This window comes from Chroicocephalus ridibundus, chromosome 13 (assembly GCF_963924245.1).
Source record: "Chroicocephalus ridibundus chromosome 13, bChrRid1.1, whole genome shotgun sequence".
Classification (NCBI taxonomy): Eukaryota; Metazoa; Chordata; class Aves; order Charadriiformes; family Laridae; genus Chroicocephalus; species Chroicocephalus ridibundus.
In genome coordinates, this window is record NC_086296.1 from 5,582,879 (window position 1) to 5,604,551 (window position 21,673).

The window sequence follows — 21,673 nt, forward strand, 5'->3', positions numbered from 1 at the left end:
CACAGCTGGGTACACCCGGGGGCAAGGGAGGGACTAAGCAAGGTCTTTCCAGCCTTATTCTCACCAACCTCAAACTAGCAGGAGACCTTACATTAAGAAACTGATTTCATGGCCATGCTCAGAGGAGCTGTTAGTTCTCCATCAGTAGAGGGCAGAAGGGGATCTAAGCTGGAGTAACACAGAGCCAAGAGAAGCTTTTGTCACCTCCCGTAAATTACAGCCCCCATCCCGCCCGTCTGCAGGTGAGCGTCAGCAACCCGGACATCAGAAGTGTCCTTATGGAGAGGGCAGGATGCTTCGGTGTTACCCAGACGGAGTTTTCGCTGCCCTGTGCCACGATGGGCATCTCCATTTCTCAAAAGGGGAACCCGAGCTAGCGAGCCTGAGCTGCCAAAGGGATCAGCTGGGAATAGATCCCATGTGTTCAGCTCCCCGGCCTCCTCCCTCCTGTCCTGTTTTACTGCTGCCATTCCCTGGAAAGAAGAATCACGGTCCCGGTGGGATCAGAGAGGACCACATAACCCTGTCCGAGTGTAAGGAATGACTGAGGAAACAAAGCACTTGACCCTTGTCTATTATTTTTTGGCACACAGATTGCCAAGCACTTTATAGAGGACACTGAGGTCATTTTTCAAGTCAGGAAACCAAGAAACAGAGAAACTAAATGACTTGCCCAAGGTCACCCAGCACGCTAGAGACAGTCAGGAACCGACTGTTGGCCTTGCTCCCCAAATCCAGCTCTCTGCCCACTGGGCCACTAGTCTCCATGGAAGCCCCAACCTCCCCAGTTTCTCTCCTCCCATTTTGGGGCAGGGTTACTTTTAACCTTCTTAATTCCATGGTATGTCCCTAAAGGCTTTTTGTCCCTGCCTAAGGACAGACTCCCTTGGCTGATTTGAGATGCAGATTACAAGGCAGAGTGCTGGGCAGGCTGGGACACAGCTCTCATTAGCCCTGATGGGGTAAGACCATCCCTCGTATTTCATCACAGCTCTGAGCAGCAACACCACCTGCTTGCCTCTGGCACCAAATGGTGCCAGCTCAGAGGGTCTGGCTCTGCTCCTGCTGCCCTTGGCACACATCGAGGTGCCACCAGCCACCTCTCCTCTCAGGCCAGGCCTCTGGAATCTCAGGCAGTGCTTAACCGGATTCTGCCTCGCTCCTTCCCAGCCGGACACGTGGGCTCCCTGCCACGCTTGAGCCCATCAGCTACCTGCTACACTCGGTGACAGGAGAGAGCCTGCAGGCAAGAGACTCCTGAGAGATGGCACTTCTGGACAGCCAGGACCAGGGGCTCTCTCCAAGCGCCTGAGCAGGCGCACGCTGCGGCATGATCCTTGTACGGGCAAATCCCTTCTGTGCAGCTTTTGCACAGCCTGGCACAAGGCTTAGCTGCAGAGTCGTTTCAAAGCACTGCAAGCAAGACTTACAATTTCTTTCACTGCGTTCTGCTGCTCCTGCACCGTGGCTGTGAATGGCGGGAGGCTGTCTGCCTTACCAGAGCTAGCCCCCTGCTCTTTACAGTCCTTGGCAAAATCCACCTGCAAGGTACAAATATTTGGGTGTTAGTGTGTAACTGTGCCAGCGGCAAAGCTCCTACAAGGCTCTCCTTTGTCGAGAAGTTACCTCAGATGATAGGCACACGTATCTGTTGAACATGAGGAAGAATGGGGTGTACTTTGTGACGGAGTTGACTGAAGTGCGGAAATCGAAGAGCACGGGGTCGAGGTGGGCGTCCCATTCACTGGGTTTCTCGTTCACCACATTGCAGATGGAGGATTTGAGCACCTCGGCGCTGTGGTCGTCCAGGCCTGTGCAGTCTGCGGGCTCTGCGGGGGTGAGGATCTGTGAGATGTTCCAGCGCTCGCATAAATGTCGGCTGACCTGCAAAGGTGGGGGTCATGCCCACGGGAGAACAAGGCAGGTTTGCACCCCAGCAGCTATCAGTCTCCACAGCATGAGACAGCACTGTCCCCATGCCAGGAGATGCTGCTCAGCAGAAAAAGCTCCCCAGAAAAGTTAGAGCCTGAGAAAATGTTTCGCGATGACTGTTCCTGTGCTTGAGGCTTTCCACAGCACTGGGAAGCTAGGTTAATCCCAGGGCAGGGCAGGAATCTCAGGGACATGATCTCACAGGAGCTTTCCTTCTGAGCAGAGAGGTTGCAGTGTGGCTGGAGGACTTACACCACAGAACCACAACCTTAAATCCCTGACAGGGTGAAAGCACTGGCAAATCATCTACCGCTGGCAACAGGGCTGGGGCAGGGAGAAGGCAGCATCAGCTCCTTGTGCCCCCCTGCATGGCACACTGCAACTCTGCCTTCAGAACCTGCTGGCCAAAAACACTGCTGAGGGTCATGCTGCTTTTCCCTGCTGGCCAAAAACACTGCTGAGGGTCATGCTGCTTTTCCCTGCTGGCCAAAAACGCTGCTGAGGGTCATGCTGCTTTTCCCTGAACCACCCAGCACCCGACCTACCTCCTCACAGAAGTCCCAGCTCTGACTGGCGTAAATGTTCTTGGACGCTCCAAACCTGAACAAGGAGACACAACTGGTTTTACTCCATCAGCTGCAGGTAAGAGCCAGAGGAGTTCAATCCTCATGGGAAATGGGATACAAAAGGGACAGAGACCCTCCAGTGGAGCTGGCGCTAAAGAGGCTGGCATGACCTCACCTCCCCAAGAGCAGAGAGAGGGTCTGCTGGTTCCATCTGTTCCAAAACAGCCAAGCCTGTTCGCTTTTCAATGATAAGGTAGCAGGAGAAACAAGCAATGTTTCTTGCTCTGAATGCAATTCTCACCCGGCCACAGGCATTTTCCACAAGGACAATGTCACATGGTGACATGCACCACGTGAGTGCAAAATAACCACCTTCTAGGAGGGATCAGGGAATGGTATTAAAACTTCTGCAGAAAACTGGGGCACCAGCTCTCTTGGCCTTGGGGCTACTCGGAGAACCACCTCTGCCTCTTCCTCCCCTCCCTTGGTAACAACAGGATAACAGGCTCTTCCCAAGTTCTTTGTAAAGAACAACTGAGAGGTGCTGCATGGTGTCTCCTGTAGAAGGAGAGTTCCTGCTCTTGCGGACATTGAGCATTTTTGCAACACACATCCCAGCGTGCCATATCTCACTGCAGAGGTGCAACGTAACCAACAACAGAAAAGCCCACCTGTAAAAAACGGTAGCTAGAGCTTTGGCCACTGACAAGGGATCTTTCTTTTGCAGAGGAGCAGCCTCCACCCACTTAGTGAAGTAGTCGGTCACAAGGAGGACATGTGTATTGCTCTGGCTCGTCTCAGGAAAAGGTCCTGCATAAACAAGCATCAAGAAAAATCAAATGCGAAGCTGTAACATCACCCAAATGAGGCAAGTTAAAAACCCAGCCCAGCAAAATAAGCACTGCAAAAATGACCGTGACTCTATTCTGCTATGTCATTTGGCCAGCGCATTTCTGTGACCTTTGTCAACAAAAATACACCCATCACAGTGTGAGTTCTGGGAAGTAACGCACGCCCACAGCTCCCATTGTGTGTGGAGAGGGAGCCGAGCCAGTCACACGGATCAGGTCGCACCCTGGTAGGCTGCCGTGGCCTCCTTGGCACCTCCTCACTGCAAACACAGGCAGCTTTCACTCACGTGCGTACGTGCGTGCGTGCGGCAGTAAGTCTGCCACGCTTCCTGACGGCTGGTGTGTAAGCCTTGAAAAGCCTGTCTGTCAGCCGCAAACACTCACCGTGAACGTCTAATCCCAGCACTTCCCAGGGTGATTCCACTTTGACAGGCCTCACTTTCCGCGATACGTTCTTATTGTGCTCTGCATTCTGGCATGTTTCACACATTTTGATCTGGAAAGGGAAAAGACATACTAAAGGACTTTAAAATATGCTGACAAATTCCATCAGATTCAGACTGGACAGGTTACGAAGGGCTGAGAGAGACAGCGCGCCTAAGCAGCCTCCTTCTATCCAATAAAAATAACAGGACCAAAGAAAAAGAGGACAAAACACAACAGGCTGACACAGCTCACCTTTCACAACACTTACCCGACAGCTTTCTCTGACACAATAACCAGTTTTCTCAACATGGCCTATAGCTAAGATATTTCTCACCCTGTTTATAGGCAAATATTTATTGTATTTTAAACTTCTATTGCCGGCTAGAAAAATCATCAGCCCCAGGATGCTGGAGGAGCACGGGCTGCTCGGACCATGCAACACAACCACACTTCTTCAAACCGCACTGTTGCAGAGCCCTGCTGCAGGGAACTTTTGGCAATAAAACAGGTGAGGCAAAGCAGCCAAGGAGAGTCAGCAGAAACACTGAGCTCCTCCTGTTACAACAGTTTAGGGAACTGGGCAGCTCTGGTAGGAATTCAGACTGCTCAAAGCCAGACTCAGCAACACTCTTCTGAAACAATCACGCATTCCCACGCTGGCCAAAACTGCCCTGCACGAGGAGGCCTACCTGCGCAGGTTTCCTGACGCTCGGGGGAAAGACATCCTCCAATCTATCCAGCTGCCTCGGGACGTTCCAACAGTTTCACCTGCAGAGTTATTTAGTGCGTGGCTTCAAAGCAACAGGCACTAGAAACAACATCATCCCTGCATCAGGGCTCTTCTAGCTGCTCACTTGGGACTGCTGCCTGAACGTCCTGGGAAATACTGGTGTCATTGACATGATCAACGCTCTCAACTTACCCAGTCCACAACATCCTTCACAATCCCCAGCCAGTAGTACCGGCTCTGAATCCGGTGCACGGTCTTTTTCTGGCCCAGATGGCTCCCGATTTCAGTGAAATGGCTTTCCAGAAAGACTTGCCGCCTCCGTTCAGGATCCACAATCACCTCGCGTTTTTCCTCCTTCTTGGGTCCCACATAGTAGAGACAGCCACCTGCAGACGTGAGAGGTTTATCTAAAATGACACATGATATGCTCTCACAGCCATTTCAGCTACTCAGTCCCAGTGAAACGCTCATTTTCTACGGTGGGAAAAACAGGTGAGACACGACAAAGGGGAACTGTTGTCTTGGGAGATTCTGTAACGCCTCTGGAGAAGCTGCTAAACTGGAATCATCCACAAATAAACCCAGGGATTGAGTTTCTGCATCCAGGGCTGAGCAAAATCCTCTGCTACAATAAAGCCACCCTAGTTTCCAGAGGCCAGCTATAGTCTACCCTGCTGTGCCCCGGTGCTACCGCAATCCCCACTTTGCGCCCCGAGAGTGATGCCGAGGCACAGAGATGGCATGAGAGGGGCAGCGGGTACCCGCAATGCTGCATCCCACGGCTCTCTCTCTGCAGGGGGCAGAGAAGCCTCATATCCTCCCTGTGCTATGGGGAAGGTACAACTGTCCTCACGTGTGTGGGCAGGCCAACACGCCTCTGCCTGCCACCTGTCCCCACACACCTCTGCCCGCCACCTGTCCCCACACACCTCTGCAGCATCCCTGGGACCTGCCAGCCTGCTCAGGGAGGCCTTCCCCTGAGGAGACGCCTCTCCTCAGGGGGAAGCCTCTCCTCAGGGGGAAGCCTCCACCTCAGGGGGAAGACTCTCCTCAGGGGAAGGCCCCTCCTCAGGGGAAGGCCCCTCCTCAGGGGAAGGCCCCGGCCAAGGTAGCCGCTGCCGCTGTGCCCCTCACCCCACCTTCCCCCTCCCTTGGCAGGCCCCGTACGGCCTGTCTCCGCGGTGCCACCCGGCTCCCCACCGTCGACGACGAACTTCTGGGCGTAGCGCTTGAGGTTCTTCCTTTTGATGGAGCAGAAGCTGGGCGGGAAGCATCCCTCGGCCAGCAGCCGGTAGATGTCCTCGAACTTGCTGCTGGGGCCGCACGACTCGGCCGCCACCACCTCCTCTTCGGCCACCTGCAGCGCCGAGTCCATGGCCAGCATGGGCTGGGCTGGGCTGGGCCGGGCCCGGCCGGGCGCCCCGGGGCCGCGCTCCCCCCGCTGCCCGCCTCCCCCAGCCGCGCGCGCCCAAGCGCGGGCGCGGCCCTGGGAGGGGCGTGGCGTGGCGGGAGCTCTCAGGGACCGTCTGCAAATAACCTTCGGCGACCGTTGCCGCCCCGGCTACGCTCCTTAGCACACTCACACACTACCCCCCTCCTCAACCCTCTTCCTCCGTCAAGGGACAGCGTGTCCCCCGCTGCGGCGCCGCCGTCCCCTGCGGTGTCAGCGCGGGCCCCGGGCGCTCCTTGCCCTTTGCAGCCACCATGCCGACAAGGTCCGCTCCTTGCCAAGAATTGGGATGGGGAGGGGGGGCTGTGGGGAAGCGGCGTCTCTGCACGCCCCGTCCGCGGCGACTCCGCCGAAACGACAAGAAAAAAAGAAGCAGCGTAAAACGGGAGAAAACGGGCACGTTTCTCTTCCCCTCGTTTTAGTCCGCGTTCGGAATTGGCCGACGCACCCTCGGCCCGGCCGGAAGCGGCGCTCTGCGGCGGAGCCGTTTGGCGGCTGGACCCGCGCCCGGCACCGCCCCGGCCCTCCCGCCGGCGGGAAACATGTCCGCCCGCCGCCCGTTCCGGGCCTGCGCCTGCTTCTTCTCCGACAACGTCTTCGTGGGGCGCTACGGGCTGCACGTCCGGTACCGGGACGAGGAGCAGCTCCGCCGCGAGCACGGGCGGGTAACGGCGGGGCGGCGGGCACCCCCCACCCGGGGCCGGCGGCGGCCGAGGGCGGGCGGTGGGTGACGGGCTGCGTGTGTTGCAGGCGCTGCGGGAGCGGGGCTGCCGGAGCGAGGAGGACTTCCGAGCCGCGCTGCGGGAGGTAAACGGCCGGTAAATCCTGCCAGGGCGGGCCGGGGGCTTCGAGCCCCGGGGGTGGGGGGGACACACCGAAGGCCTCACAGGGAGGGACCCGGGGAGCCGCCGCCTGAGGGAGCCCAGCCCCGCAGGGGGGACACACGCCGCCCCCCGGCTCCCCTCGGCGCGTCCCCCCGCACCCGCGGCACACGGGGGACGCTGGAGGGAGCCGGGGGGTGTGTGGTGGCGTTCGTTGAAGCCACCAGCCCAGAGGGCACTGGGGCGCAGCTCACCGGCGCCCGGTGCTGATCAAACCCGGTGCCGGGCTGAGACCGCCGGGGAAAATTCCCCACTAACGCCTTAGAATCATGGAGTTGTCCCGGTTGGAAGGGACCTCTCGGATCATCGAATCCAACCGTCAACGTAACACTGACAAAAAACATCACTAAACCCTACGCAGGACATCTACTTCTCTTTTAGATACCCCCAGGGACGGTGACTCAGCCACTGCCCTGGGCAGCCTGTTCCAGTGCTTGACAACCCTTTCAATGTAAACATTTTTTCTAATACCCAATCTAAACCTCCCCAGCCTTGATCCGGGGCTGGATGCTGTCAGTGATGTGTTTGTGCTGACAACGCCCTGGAAGTAAATACTGTAATTCATCACGTTATTTAAATTCTGTGCCATCTGGCCTAACTGGTTTTGGTCAGCTGGCTCCCAGCACCCTTCTAGTTTGTCTTTCCTCATCCCTTCTTTTGTCAATTACTTTTAAATGCCTTGCGGTGTGATTCCCCAGAGTTCACACAAGCTCTGCCACAGAAGGTTATCCCAAGAATTCCGCCCCAGGCTCTCCTTTAGGGAGGGATCTGTCTGTCTTTCCAGGCCAGGGACAGAGATCTGTCACACAACCAGCTCCAGTTTCACCCCAGCACTAAGGGGAAAGACAGGTTCTTTTAGGGATGCTTGTCAGGTTGATGCCAGCACCAGATCGTAGTTATAATTAAAGCTTTATTTTCTTAACAAGGTCATGATTAGTATAGCACAGAATTTATGATCAGAATGGCACAGTATTTCTACAAGCAGAATCAATGTAGCACAATAAGCAGCATAATACAGAATTTATAATACAACTTCACTTAGGATTTCTAGATCCTAACGTAATTTATAATTTCTAATATCCTAGATCCTAATTTAACTTAATTTGTAATTTCTAACTACCTGGACCCTGTGCGGATTGGGTCAGATCTTAATACCTGGTTTGCTGTACCAACATAACCTAGACTCAAAAACTGTATAAAAGAATACGAGATACTCAGTCCCTGGAGAAAGCACACGACAGTAGAGGCATCCCTGGCCACCGGAGGGTCACAGCTCTCACTGTCCAGCAGCAGTTCAGGTCCAAGTTCCCCACTTCGGACTTGTAACGGCTCGATTTTATAGATGGTGCTCTGGGTGCTGTTACGCTTCCCTCTTCGGTGGTGGGGTCATCACTGCCACCGGGCTGGCTGGGTGCCTGGGACCTTCAAGGCCGTCAAGGAAGGGAGTAACAGGCCTGGTGCCCAAGAACCTTGGGGCTGGTAGGGAGGGGAAGAAGAAATCCGTTTGGTTCGTCTGCTTGGTTCACAGGACCTTCAGGACCTGATAATGAGGGAAAGGAAACAAATACGTGACCCATTCGGCCACAGAGAGTGGCTGCTTGCCTTATAAAATGGTGTTAGTTATGCGAACCACATTACCAGGGGTCAGGAGCAGGGGGTACCAGTCACACCCTCCTTCCTTTTTTGCTGAAGAATGTTATAAACTAATCTCTTGGGGGGTTGTTAGGAAGAGCTGCCTGAATCAGCTGCTAGTACAGCTGTTTCCCCTGAAATGACAGATTAGCCTGTCCCCACAACACTTAGCAGTAATCCCTTCATGACAAGTCCTGTCTCCCTCCCAGCAAATGTCTTTATTTTGGACAATGCTTATACTGTCAGAACATAAGCCAGACTCTTAAAGCAAAGGTCGGCCATTCATGAGGCGTCAGAATGCCTGAAAGGGCTGAAACCTTGCAGCTCCACTTGACACATCCGTGGAAAGACTTCAGTTATTTTTTAAGCCATTTGTAATGAGAATGTGTCTCAAATCCCTTTTAGGCATTTGGCTTTTCAGATATTTATTGGACTTGTCTTGACTACAGAAAAGCAAAGGCATACACTCTGTCTCCCAGAGGTGCCCACAACAAAAATAACTGGTTTAAAACAATGAGCAAGTTCCTGCAATTGTTTTAGTTATCCCTTTTGATTTTCTAACAATATGCTCTATTGTTTACTTTAGATTGAGGCAGAAGTGCAGAGAAGAAAACAGTTAATTCATCAGTCAGAGGAACGCAAAGCCATCATCTCAAAGTGCTACAAACGAAAACACCCAGAACTGTACATTCTGCAGGTAGACTCTGTTTGGAATCTATTTTGCACCCCAGGAATTGCCTGACAAGTTTTGCAGCAGGAAGCCCTCTTCTCGGGATTGCTCAGAGTGCTAGAGCTGGACTGAGTTAAAACCAAAGCGTAGCATATTGAAACTGAATTAAAAACTTTCACAATGTAGCGTGTTCTCCAGGCAAGATTCTGCCTGGCTTATAGCCAGGTAAGGGTTATTCTGTATTGAAGCTGCACCAGCACCTGGTGCTAGACTCTGAATACCATTAGTAATTTAGACCTAAAGCATCATCGCAGCAAACAGGGCTGGTGAGTTCTAACGAACAGCCACAGAAATCAGCTTTTATAGGCTTAATACGCAGGGAATTTACTAGTTACTATCGGCAGAAGGGGGGGCAACAGGCTGCTCGCGTGTGTAGGCTTCACCGCAAAGGCAGGGGTAGCCCTCTTTGTTGTGGGCTGCTCTGCTTTGAATTTCCTCGTGTTTGCCAGGCCCAAGACATCCCAGCTGGATAATTGCCACAGATCAGCAGTAACGCACAAACAAGTTTACACGGATTTACTGCTCTATGATCCCTTAGTAACAAGTTCTGCCGTTGTCTGTTCTGCCTTTGTCTGTCACGATCTCTGTGGGGGAATACTTAAAGCAGAGCATAGTCACTCTGTTGTGCTGAGGCCGTGACAAGATGCTGAAGCTACTAGGAAAGGCTTCGCACTTACCTGTTAGGAGTCCTTAATGTGAGCCAGGCTCTTTCCCACCACGCTAAGGATAAATCTGGCCAGTTACGCTTAGAAACCCATGAACTAGAGCCAGCAGCAATTTACCTAAACCACCAAGAAAAACCACTAGTAACATTCTGCATTTCCTGACACAGAAGTGACCCAAGTGTGACTATCAGCCTTGCTCCCTAGACTCTACATACTTTCCTGTGGCTGCCTGGAAGACCATTTCCCTCTTGGGCTGTAAAAGACCGCGCAGGCTAATTGTGCTTCTCTGTATTTTTATCATCCTTCCCTTGATGCCAGGATTCATTCCTGGCCCCAGATTTTCTAGAAATCGTGAGATACTGCACATCGCCGGATGCTCATCTCCATGGCCTCCTGTGCTACATCAAGTCCTTCTCAGGTAAAGAAAACAACACATCAGTCACAAAGATCTTCCCGTGTGGCACTGCAACTTCAGTGATGACAGCTGTTTTCAAGCCCTGTCTTTAATAGCTCAGATTTGATACACAGCTGAGACAAACAGGATGTTACTTGCTGCTTGACGGGAGTCCCTGGAGAGGCAGTATTGTGCAGCAGTTATGCTCTGGATGAGATCCTGTTTTCTGCATTTCCAGTCCCAGTCTGCTGATGTCTCATCAGAGGCTGTAGCTGCAGCAGGGCTGGGGTTTTGGTTGTACCACAACTTCACAGGGGAGCCTGCCGAAGGAACACTGTTAGGCTGGGGAGCTTGGTTTCCCTTCCCCAAGCACTTTACCATTTCAGACAATCACTGTTGGTTAGTCTGAGCTGAAATAGTTTGTCTAGATTTCAGTCTTTTTAAAAGATATCTGGGTTTTCAGCTTCCCTGATGGCATCCACGAAGCTCTCTCCCTACCAGAAATGACAACAAAATATAGAGGGGAAACTGCAAAGTTTCCTCCTTTTCTCAAGACAAAAGGAAAGACAAAAAAAGATGTGTATGTGCAGGGCTCCTGGATATGTCCAAGGCACAATTTCCAGACACACGGCCTTTTCAAGGTGTCTTTATCTCAGCTTCTGTACCCTCAATACTGAGCTCCCCTTCCACAGACCTTTAGGGCTCTGCCCTGAAGGGCAGCTCAGAACGCCTGGTCTTCCCAGAAAGCCGGCACTGGATGAGTGAATCCCCCATCCCCTAAATGACCTTGAGTCTCCTTTGTCCAGGAGGCTGTGTTCACACTGCCTATGATGAGCTGTTGGTTCACCATGCTCCCTCCAGACCCACTCAAAACATTTCCTTGGCACATTCAGCAGGTGTTTAAATCAGTGCCAGATCTCCTCACCGGGTGGGGAGGCCTGGAAACGAGGGGCCAACATGAAAAACAACAGATAGATCCCAGAGCCGATCCCGAGGAATTGTTCCAGCCCTTTGAGCAGCCTAAGCACGGCGAAGCACGTGGGTGCTGCATTCTCACCGACACCAGCACAGTGTCTATAGCTAGACAGCATGACAGCCAAGAACAGTCTTTGCCTGTTATTTTCCCCAACACTGTCTCCCTTCTCTTGACAGATAAGAGGATCTATCGACTCCCAGTGTTCACAGAGGAATTCTGCAAAGCCTTTGTGGATGAGCTGGAGAACTTTGAGCAGTCGGACATGCCCAAAGGCAGGCCCAACACGATGAATAACTATGGGGTAGGACTCACTAGCTCCCGTGCTTCTTTAGGGGGAGCGTTCACAAGCAGACTCTGTTTATCTCCTGGCTTCCCACTCCTTTCCCTTCCAAACTGCCTGTAATTTGAGCACAGAGCAGTTTGAGTACAGCCCCTTTGAACTGAAAGGGTTGAGGGAACGTGTGTGACAACAGACAAAAGAACAGGGGAATGCAAGGAAAGAGGACTGGAGTTGGTACCTCAGAGGAAAGAGCACCTTGTATTTAAGCAATACACATGTAAATCAAGGAGTCCAGTTTTAAAGACCACCTTACCTTGTCTTTTCCCCATCACTTTCCACTGTGAGCCTCCTTCTTTTGCCTGTAGCTGGAGCCTTTGCTCTAAAGTTCTTTATCTGAGCAAGCAGCAGGGTTGGAAGAGACCAAGACAGCTCTGCAGCGGCTCTGATGAAGCAGCAGATGTAGTTGGTGAGCTGTTCCTCTCTCCTCTTTTTGAGACAGGTTTTGCTAAATGAGCTTGGGCTGGATGAAACTTTCATCACACCCCTGCGTGAAAAATACCTGCGGCCCATAACGGCGCTGCTTTATCCCGATTTGGGAGGCGCTTGTCTGGACAGCCATAAAGCATTTGTTGTCAAGTACTCGCTACACGAAGATCTGGATTTGAGCTCTCACTATGACAATGCAGAAGTCACCTTAAACGTTTCACTGGGAAAAGAATTCACAGAAGGCAACTTGTACTTTGGTGATTTCAGCCAGGTACTGAGCGTGTTCCTAATTTGGACCTCGATTCTCTTCTTTACTGCCGCCTCACCCCCTGATTTCAAGGCATTAACTGCGTTCTGATAAACAATTATTCACTTCTGACAGTCAAATCTGCTCTGCCCCTTCCCCCTTTTTTAAGATGTCCTGGTTATACAGGAGCCTTTTCTGCTCTAAGCACATTACCAATATTCAAGCTAATTGCAGCCAAGCCAGAGAGGAATGTCATTGTAGAAACTGGAGTGAAATAAACCAGCCCATCTTTCCCCGACTGCAATAAGGAGCAGGGAGGTGCTGAGAGAGAGAGAGAAAGTAATTTGTTTCAGATGAGACTTAAACCTAAATCTGTAGCCCCTATTTCCAGGGGACTCTTGGCAAGAGAGGGGTAAAAGCACCCATACACTGGTGAAACGTTTTTTTTTTGATTGAAACTCTGTCTTTAAATTCCCTCTGGACCTGGCAGTGATAGCATCTGTCTTGGAAACAGTTGTACTAAACTGCTGCCAAGCCACCCCTGAAGTGGCTGCATTTCGGAGGTGCAGCGGGCCCTCTCCATGTTGCTCACTGGGTGCTGTGGGTGACGAGGTGACAAGTAGAAGTATCAACTATTTGAGCATTGTTCTGCTAGGGACTTTCTGGTGTAATGCTGTACCCGCCTCCCTTTGTTCCAGGATCCTACCCCGGTGCCAAACTACATAGAGATCGAACACGTGGGAGCCCAGGGGCTGTTACACCGAGGAGGGCAGATCCACGGGGCGCTTCCCGTTGCCTCCGGCGAACGCTGGAACCTCATTATTTGGATGAGATCATCTGCTATCCGCAACCAGCTCTGCCCCATGTGCAACAAGAAACCTGAGCTGGTGGAAGCAGAGGGGTTTGGAGATGGGTTCACAGAAACCCTTGAAGATGATGCGCCTGAGACTGTGAATCTCTGTTCCTTGTGGTAGCAGACAGTAGGGCTTGATTTCTCCAGACCAGGTTCCTTAAAGCTCCTTTCTGACCTCTCAGACTGCCCTAACAGACTCTTTGATGGATGCGCGAGTCATGCAAGATGTAGGTACCGCCTTGGAAAGTGATGCAAACCCAGTCCTGCTGGGGGTAGGGAAGCCAGCTGCTTGGGCAGCTGAAAGAGCTGGTACGCAGCTCACCAGGGCTGACGCTCGGGCTAGAGGGCTGCTTGGAAGATGTGGAAAGCCTTAACACTTTGAAGAAGGGGAAGAGCTTTTTGTTGCTGGGTGACAGTGGCGGATCTGCTCAAAAGCAAGATACAGGCGATTCACATCAGGCTGCTGGGAATGGCATGGAATGACCATCACCAGAGGTTTACCTAACCCAGGCTCAGAAAAATCCTTCAGCAGCAATATGGGGAGAGCTGATCCCACAGGGTGGCTGAGAGAATCTCTGAGGGACTCCACGAGCTATTTTGAGCAGAAATTTCCCTTTCAAAGGTCTATGAACCTTATTAAGCAAGCAGAAATGGGCTTCAGAGACAAAGCTCTGGGAGCTACCTGCAACAGAGCAAGACTTCCCAGAGGAAGGCAAGAGCGTACATTGAAATCCCTTCCTTTAGTTACATGAAAATAAAAAATAACCTTCTCAACCCGGATGCAGTGTGGAGCTGGGTCTTCTTTATTTGGCACCAAATCCCCCGGCGGCCGATGTCTTTGGAGGGTGAAGCGCTTTCCCCGTCTCGCTGCCGGAGATCACAGGCTCCCCCCGTCTACAAAACTAACTAAAGAAGCCGAATATCTTCTGATTTGGTGGCTGCCTTATGCTCTGTGGAAAGTTAGTTGTATGTATTTGATATACACATACACCGCCGCATTTCTAAGGGGCTTTTTCATTCACTCATTCCTTCATTCAGCTGCAGTAGTTACCGCGTGTGGACTGCGTGTCACTGATAATTGCGAAAGGCTGGCTGTGAGCCGGCACAGCTCGCGCAGAGGGTGCTGGTTTCAGCCTTCCCAACGGACCCGCTGTATTTGTGGCCGGGGCCGCCATTAGCACACAGCGCTGATTAGCTTTTCGTTAGCAGCACCCCATTAAAATTGCACCTCGGGAAGGAAACCGGCTGTTTTATTTGTGCGCGGGGTCAAAATTAGCAAGAAGACCACTCGTCAAATCTCCTTCAGCATTTCCTCCAGCAGAAGATGTTAGCGTTTCCTATCTGCGCCTGATTTAGACCCAAAAATTTAAGCCGAGGGGCGATGCCAGCGCGGGCCCGGCGGGACCCGGAACCAAAGAGCGGATCCCGGAACCAAAGGGCGCGGCCCGGTTGCCGGCCGGCCCCGCGCGCGGCGGCCGGAAGCGGGGGGAGGCGGGCGCGGAGACGGCGGCGGGTGCCCCGCTCGGGGCCGGCGGGGCCGGGCCCGGCCGCGGTGAGTCCCTCCCTCCCTCCCTCTTCTTACCTGCCGCCGGGCCGTCTGAGGGCACCGGGGGGGCGGTGGCACCCTCCGGCGGGGCGGGGGGGCCGCTAAAGAGGCGGACATGCGGGGGCCCTGCTTTTAAAGGGGCCGCGCCTTGCGCCCCGCTCTTAAAGGGCCAGTGCACGGAGTACTGAGCTCTTGAAGGGTCAGCACACCGCGTGCTGAGCTCCCGAAGGGCCAGTGCACGTTGCGCAGGTTCTTAAAGGGTCTGCGCGCCTTTTGCTGAGCTCTTAAAGGGCCAGCACACCTTTTGCTGAGGTCTTAAAGGGCCAGCACGGCGCAGGCTCCCAGTGTTGGGGCGAGAGGGGCTGCCCCTGCTGTGGAGACCCGGGGCCACCCGCCAAGAGCCAGGCCTGGGCCAAGCTGGGTGGGCAGGAGGAGCCGCCCTACTGTGGCCACGAACCTGGTGGCAGGGGGGAGGCGAGACCCAAGCTTTGGGGCACAGCCAGCTCAGGGTGCTGCCGCGGTGGATTTGGGGCTCATCCCTGCCCTGCAGCATCCCCCCGGACTCACCGGGACGCTCCTGTCTGTACCCAACTCCACACCTGCTGACCCCATTGCCACGGTTGTATAAGAGTGTGTCCCGCGGGCACGTCCACAGATGGAGCGGGCACAGGACCCAAATGCCATCCCACCGGCCAGGCCCTGGTGCGAGGGACGGCTGCTGGGTGCGTGTCGAAGGACTCTTATCAGAAACTTCCCTGCATGTCCTTAATTGTTGTGGGGTTTTTTTTTTGTCTGATTGAAATTTCCGTTTGGAAATCAATTAAAGGTCTGATTCACTTGGGAGTGAGTCGCCACTTGGGAACGTCGAGGTGGTAAACATGCAATTAATTAAATGCAGTAGTTGGAAGGTGGCTGTGAGAAAGCATTTCCCAGGTAGTGCTCTGCTGATGGTGCCAGTTTGTTTTTTAAATTAATGAGAGCATATATCATGCCGTCTCTGGCCTGTGGCTGCTGGCAGCCGGTCGGGCTGATGGACGGGGATGCCAGCTCAATGCATAATCTGTTTTCTAAAAGCAAATTGGAATATTAAAAATTCATTCTTCCCCTTGGCTTGCTCCTGCTCTTGGCATTTTAAATAATGGGGTGATTGACTCCGTGTTCGGCTTGGGGAGGACATTTTATTCTGCTGACTGTCACTGCAGCATTGATCACACCTTGCCAGCATCCGTCTGCGGGTGCAGTGTCCTCCCGATGGCTCCCAGCCCCGGGGTTGGCCCGTGGCTGCCAGGGGGTGGCCAAGGGGCATGGTGTTGCCTGCAAATGCACCTCAGGCCCCTCAGCACCTGCCCACAGTGGGGGTCAGCCCGATTCTCTCCTACATCATCTCTCACATCTAGGGACAAACATGAGAAGCGTGGGGAAAACCTGGTGGAAGTTTTTCCTGGTGGAAAACCTGCTGTGGGGTGGTTGTCTCGAGGCGGGCGAGGGCTGCCCGGGGATGGCAGTGCTGTCCTTGTACGGTCCCAGCCCCCCACCGGGGGCTTCATTTTGTGGGTTAGTGAAATTCAGTTTGGCCACGGCTGTGTGATGGGTAACCCCAACCTACCCCTGCGCGTCGGGAGCTCAGCGAGAGCAGAGAGGGAGTTTGACAGGAGCAGGTCTTCCAGGGCTGATTGGCTCAGGGTTGGATTTAAGGTTTTTGGACACGTTGCCACTGAGCGAGGGTATTTTCCCCCATAGTGCTGATGTAACCTGTTCCCTCCAGGGGCTGATGCATGATGGCCCACAGCCAGTCTCGGAAGCGATCGCGAAGCAGGAGCAAAAGCAATTCTCGGAGCAGACAGGAGAGGAAGGAGAAGAAAAGGAGGAAAAACAGCAAGGACTCACACCGGGGCAGCAGCTCTCCTCCGAGGAAGCGGACCTCTGGGTCTCACAGACACAAGTCAAGCTCAGCGGCAGCTAAGGAAGGTAGGGGAAAGGCCTGCGACCCTGCACTTCCACCAGGTTTCCCTGGGCAGATGCACAGAGAGGGCTCAGAGGGTCCCTGTTTTTAGATTAAAAAAGGCAGCTGTTGCCTTGCTGTGCACTTTGTGCCCACGTTAGTTTCATTCTGACAAGTGCGGAGCCCTACAGCCCCTCCGCGTGCTGGTCAGGCAAGATGGCACCACATGCTGTGATGTGTTAAAGGTATTGGCACAGAGGGGTCTTTGCGCTGGCGTTTGGGGGCTTTGCTGTTCAGGCAAGAAAGAAACCAGGCTGGGAGGGGGATGACCAGCTGCCGTGGGGCCAGAGCTGCTCCACTCAACCTCTTATGTATTGCAGAAAAGAAGAAGGAAGGAAAGGACAAAAAGAAGAGGAAGGCAAGTACCTCTTCCTCTGAGACAGCATCTTCATCCACCAGTTCCTCGTCTTCCTCTTCCTCCAGCTCCTCTTCTGATGACTCCAGTGACAGTGACTCCAAAACGAAGAAGAGTCGACACAGCAAAAAAAAGCGAGAGAAACAGAAAGACAAAAAGAAGAAGAAGAAGAAGAAACGAATAAAGAAGAAATCAAAAAAGAAGTCAAAGGAAAGGGCTAAGGAGGAGAAAGACAAGGGAGAAGTGATGCCTGGCCCCTCGCTGGAGCAGTGGCAGAAGGAATCACTGGTGGACTCCGGACCAGGTAACGATGGCGTTTCCCTCCTGCTGAAGCCAGGGCGTACAAGTCTCGCACTGGGGAAAGACACCCACATGTCTCCCTGGGACCCAGGTGAGGTGTCTGAGGGAAGCAGGGCTGCGTACAGGGAGGAGCTCCAGACTCTCCTCCCTCCTACGGACCATGTCCGCCTGTGAGCCACACCAATAAACAGAGAGCGCCACATTCAGAGATTAATTTCTGAAGTGTTTAGATAGAGTTTATAGATGTTAGTGGGGAACAAAGATGCCAAATGGAAGGTCACGGTCAGCAGTAACACACCGGCAAAGCTGGTACCGGTTTTGGGCCATGAAGTGGCCCTTCCTTTGCATGGTTCATCACTGAACCCCGGGTACCGCCAGGAAACTGGTGCGGGGTTTGTGTCTGTTCACTGCGGGCGCGGTTCTGTGTCCCTTGGCCAGGAACCGCCCCCCCCAGCACGGCTCTGACTAACTGATGCATTCCAGTTTTAACAGATGAACAAAAATCCCGAATCCAGGCTATGAAACCGATGACAAAGGAAGAATGGGACGCGAGGCAGAGTGTCATAAGGAGAGTCGTGGATCCCGAAACAGGGAGAACCAGGTATGATCCATGGAAAAAGGGAGACAGGTTGTCCGTCCCTATCCATGTTGTGTGGGTTGGAGTCCTGGAGGATGCTGCTCCACAGCACTGCAGTACCGTGCATGGGCCCAGGTCCCCTTCAGTAGCAAAGGCCTGAGCCGCTCCCTTGCACGTCCTCTCCCATCAGACCTGGTGTTACTTACCCAGAAAGTGACATGTTTGACGCCAAATTACCAAATTGTGCTGGGGCTCCATCCCAGGGGCACTGGTCTGTGTCCCAGCCAGCAGCTGTGGGATGCAGACACCAGAGCACCCTGCTGCCCAAGGCAGGTTTGTTCCTTGTACTGTGAAGGGTTCCGCTTCTTCCCATTAAATGGGACTCTGCAACGGGGGGCAGAACAGGCATCGGAGGGATGACTGGCACCTCCTCACCCCGCTGCTTCAGGCACTTGCCTTTCAGCTCCGAAGCACACGCGCTCTCAGCCCCGGTTAACATCTGGGTGCAAGTGAGGAGGGAGTGTGTGCACCCCTTGGGGTTACAGGCAACAATCAAACCAAAGTCCGTTTAGCTGCCAAATAGAAATGACCCATTTTTTTTTAATAAACTGCAAGCAGAAAACATGTTGCTGAAGAGAATTGGGTATGACAAGTCCAGTTTTAAAATAGAAGGCAGCCTGCAGGGCTCAGGGAGGTGTGGAACAAAGGTCGGTTCCCCGTGAGGCACGTAATGAAGACAATTAAATTTCTGTTCATGTTTGGAGGTTTGAGCTGCCTCCGACACCGCTTGGAATTTGCTCGGCAAGGTGCTCCCCGGTCTGGCTGCCTTTCAGGCCCAAACTGGCTCCTGTTTCTGAATGTCTCTGCAGTGTTCTGGGGCAGCCAGGACCAGACCTAAACTTGGTGTGAAAAAAAGGATGAGGTTTTGCAGAGTTTGGGGTCACTGCTGTTGACAGCGAAGCCTCTGCAGATGGTGGGGTGGCAGGAGATGCTTTTGTTACAAGTTTTCTCTCCCGCTGTGTGCAAGCGTGACTAGCTCTGCACACAGCAGACATGCCCACAGCCTGGGACAGCTGGCCCATGCAGGGGGATGCTGATTTCTCAGGGGACCACACCTGTCCTTGCTGTGGCGTGGTGACATTAATCCCACAGGAGCAATGGAAAAGTCTGCCATGCTATTTAAGCTAGAAAAAGCCAGAAAAGGTCACATAATGCAACTTCAAGGGTAGGTCCTTGCTGGCCTTGCCTAGAGGTGCATCAGCCCAGCACCTGGTCCCGGGCGTGCTGTGAGGGAGCTGGTGGCTGCGTGCCTGAGCTGGGGCACAACAGGAGCCCTGGGGGTGGGGAGTCGGCACCTTCTCCAGCTGGAAAATAGCATTGCTGGTAGGAACTTGCCAGTAGCCCTCACAGCTTGTGGCCCTGTGCTTGTCTTCCAGGCTTATTAAGGGAGACGGAGAAGTACTAGAAGAAATCGTCAGCAAGGAGAGACACAAGGAGATTAACAAGGTAGTGGGGGCTTGCCGCCAGCAGGAGGTGCTGGTGGGTGGGCGCAGGTGGGGAGCTGCTGCACCCAGAGGTGTTGTCTTGCCTCCCTGGGGACCCCACCAACTCTACCAGGGCAAGCCGAGCCCTGGCAGCTCTGCAGGGGCCCCTGCGGGTGGGTGCTGGTGGTCCTTCACCCTTGGGCAGGTGGTGCTGTGAGTGCCCGTGTCTCTCCCTTTGCAGCAAGCCACCCGGGGGGACGGGCTGGCCTTCCAGACAAGGACAGGGATGCTGCAGTGAGCATGCGGGTGCCAGCCATGCCAGGAGCCTGCCCTGCTGCCAGCGTCAGCCCAGGTGCGAGCCTCTGCCTCTGGACCACGCAGACAGCACCGTGTCAGGATGCTTCCCCAGGGGCAGTTTCCAGCCGCTCTGTAAGTTAGTGACTGGGAAGGACCTGGCTTTAATGGTTCATCTCCCAGTAAACAGCTTCTCCCCTCCCTCTCCTGACTGGGGCCAGCATAGCTGTAAGGGGCCAGCATGGCTGTAATGCACTTGGGCCTGTTCACCCCCTGCCCCTTTCAAGGCTGGAGGAGCTCTGCAGCACCCAGGGAACAGGCTCGCTGGCGCTGAGCACCTAGGGGTGCTGCTGCCGCTCAGCTCTGGGCTTTGGTGGGCCAGAGACCAACACTGTGGCCAAGCCAGGCTACGCACTGGGGCTGCAAAACGTGCAGCTGGCTGCCACTTCTTCCCTTCAGGGGCTGCTCTCGGCCCCTTCCGTGTTGGATCTGCACGCCCTGTGCTTACCTGGTGCTGCAGGCTCGCAGGCCCTTCCCACTCACCCACCCACTCAGAGACGAGCAGCCGTGCCGCTGCGTGGCTCTGCTCAGGCTGCATCTCCTCTGCGCCTTCCAGTGCCACCCTCCGCTGGGCCCCAGTGGCTTTCCTCGGACTTTTTGCAGCTTCATCTCGCCGGGTGGTGCTGGGGGAGCAGGGGCCTGGCACGCTGCACAGGGGGGTGCGGGCAGGCGTGCTTTGCAGAGGGGTGGGTTTGCCTTGCTTGGCTGTTCCTGCATGCAACTCGTATCCCTTCCCTCCAGCGCAGGCCCCAGGCAGCGTGAGGGCTCTGGGCTTTTTGCGGCCCGTGCCCATAGATGCTGTGAAGCCAACAGCTGGCTTTTCCCCCACTGCAAAGTCCATACGTCTACAAACTGTTAAAAAAGAAAAAAAAAAAAAGGACAAATGGTTTAAAGGACAAATGGGTCAAAGGACAAATGGGTCCTGCAGGACTGATCCCTGCAGAGGGTTTCCATGTTCTGTTCATTGCTGTAATCCCATTAAACTGGCACCTGCTCACGTCTTGGGGTTTCTGACTTTGTTTCTAGAGTCTCACAAAAAAAAAAGCAGACAGAGAAGAGCCTTCCCATTTCTTTAATCTGTGTAACTCACAATGATACTGTACACAAAGCACACCCAGGCATTGGAACGATGCACTAACAGCAAGGAGGAGAAGGAAGTTGTACAGAAGGTTTGTCACACACAAGCGAGTCATCGGCACGGTACTGTACACACAGGGGCGTACCCAGCGCGGCTGCCGGCGCCCTCGGGCATGCCCTCCGGTGGTTCCCCACACGCGTCTGTTACCCCTAAAGCAATTATTTTTTATAAATAAAATATAACTAACATCGTTGGAATATAAAATTGACAGTCAAGGGTATCAACAGGCAGAGGGTGCTGAGGACAGGGAGGGGACCGTAAGGCTTCTAGAACTAATAGGAAATGCAGCAAACGGTGGCGATACCTGAAGAAGGGGCTGCTACAGCAAGCACGGCGGCTGCTGGGCGGAGCGGGAGTTCGTTAGTAACCCTTTGGCTAGTTACTGCTCTCGGCTCGCGTGTCGGACACTGTAAACGTTTTTGGTATTAGAATTTCGCCTCATCTGACGGAGTGATCTAGCAAACCCAGGAAAACAGCTCGGAGGGAATGCACGGGCTCCTCTTTGTTTTTAAAAGACTTTAAAGGGACAGCGTCAGGTAGGAAGTCTAGCCCACTAGCGCAGTAATACAAAAAGCTGCTTTTTATAAAAAAAAATAAAATCTGAGCTCCATGGCAGAGTTTGATTCCCATGGAAACAATTAAAAAAAAAAAAAAAAAAAAGAAAAAGACTGAGGCAGCCCGTGCAGGGCGGGCCGTATTGTGCTAGTGTGCGAGAACGGGACGTGGGCTGCAGCAGAAGCAGCGCGACTCGCCGGCCGCGCCGACAGCTGCCCAGACAACGACAGGGAGGAGTACAAGAAACGTCGTATTCTTTCATT

At 53.7% G+C, this 21,673-nt stretch overlaps 2 protein-coding genes across 6 annotated transcripts; both read left to right on the forward strand.

Annotated features, from left to right (window-relative positions):
* Positions 1–6,091: 6,091 nt before the first annotated feature.
* Positions 6,092–13,872, forward strand: OGFOD2 (2-oxoglutarate and iron dependent oxygenase domain containing 2). Of its 3 annotated transcripts, none has more exons than XM_063351103.1 (7): positions 6,092–6,620; positions 6,706–6,773; positions 9,055–9,165; positions 10,182–10,281; positions 11,410–11,534; positions 12,013–12,270; positions 12,945–13,872. In XM_063351103.1, the coding sequence occupies exons 1-7, from the start codon at positions 6,245–6,247 to the stop codon at positions 13,218–13,220; spliced, it is 1,314 nt and encodes a 437-aa protein (XP_063207173.1). In that variant the 5' UTR covers positions 6,092–6,244; the 3' UTR covers positions 13,221–13,872. The 3 variants fall into 3 exon arrangements, with proteins under 3 accessions (XP_063207173.1, XP_063207174.1, XP_063207175.1); XM_063351104.1 differs by having other exon boundaries at positions 6,454–6,620; positions 6,706–6,762; XM_063351105.1 differs by lacking the exons at positions 6,092–6,620; positions 10,182–10,281 and having other exon boundaries at positions 6,748–6,762.
* A 639-nt stretch (positions 13,873–14,511) lies between these two features.
* On the forward strand, positions 14,512–20,718 carry ARL6IP4 (ADP ribosylation factor like GTPase 6 interacting protein 4). 3 transcript variants are annotated; one of them, XM_063351109.1, is made up of 6 exons: positions 14,512–14,651; positions 16,411–16,613; positions 16,968–17,306; positions 17,795–17,903; positions 19,316–19,385; positions 19,605–20,718. In XM_063351109.1, the coding sequence occupies exons 2-6, from the start codon at positions 16,421–16,423 to the stop codon at positions 19,659–19,661; spliced, it is 768 nt and encodes a 255-aa protein (XP_063207179.1). In that variant the 5' UTR covers positions 14,512–14,651; positions 16,411–16,420; the 3' UTR covers positions 19,662–20,718. The 3 variants fall into 3 exon arrangements, with proteins under 3 accessions (XP_063207179.1, XP_063207176.1, XP_063207177.1); XM_063351106.1 differs by having other exon boundaries at positions 14,515–14,651; positions 17,786–17,903; XM_063351107.1 differs by lacking the exon at positions 14,512–14,651 and adding an exon at positions 15,223–15,367 and having other exon boundaries at positions 17,786–17,903.
* The last annotated feature ends 955 nt before the right edge of the window (positions 20,719–21,673 follow it).

Coding starts and splice junctions, on each gene's coding strand:
- ARL6IP4 (XM_063351106.1), top strand. CDS start 16,421: ATGATGGCCCACAGCCAGTCTCGGAAGCGATCGCGAAGCAGGAGCAAA. Junction 16,614..16,967: donor CTCAGCGGCAGCTAAGGAAG/GTAGGGGAAAGG, acceptor TATGTATTGCAG/AAAAGAAGAAGGAAGGAAAG. Junction 19,386..19,604: donor GACACAAGGAGATTAACAAG/GTAGTGGGGGCT, acceptor CTCCCTTTGCAG/CAAGCCACCCGGGGGGACGG.
- OGFOD2 (XM_063351103.1), top strand. CDS start 6,245: ATGGGGAGGGGGGGCTGTGGGGAAGCGGCGTCTCTGCACGCCCCGTCC. Junction 6,774..9,054: donor CTGCGGGAGGTAAACGGCCG/GTAAATCCTGCC, acceptor TGTTTACTTTAG/ATTGAGGCAGAAGTGCAGAG. Junction 11,535..12,012: donor ACACGATGAATAACTATGGG/GTAGGACTCACT, acceptor TTTTTGAGACAG/GTTTTGCTAAATGAGCTTGG.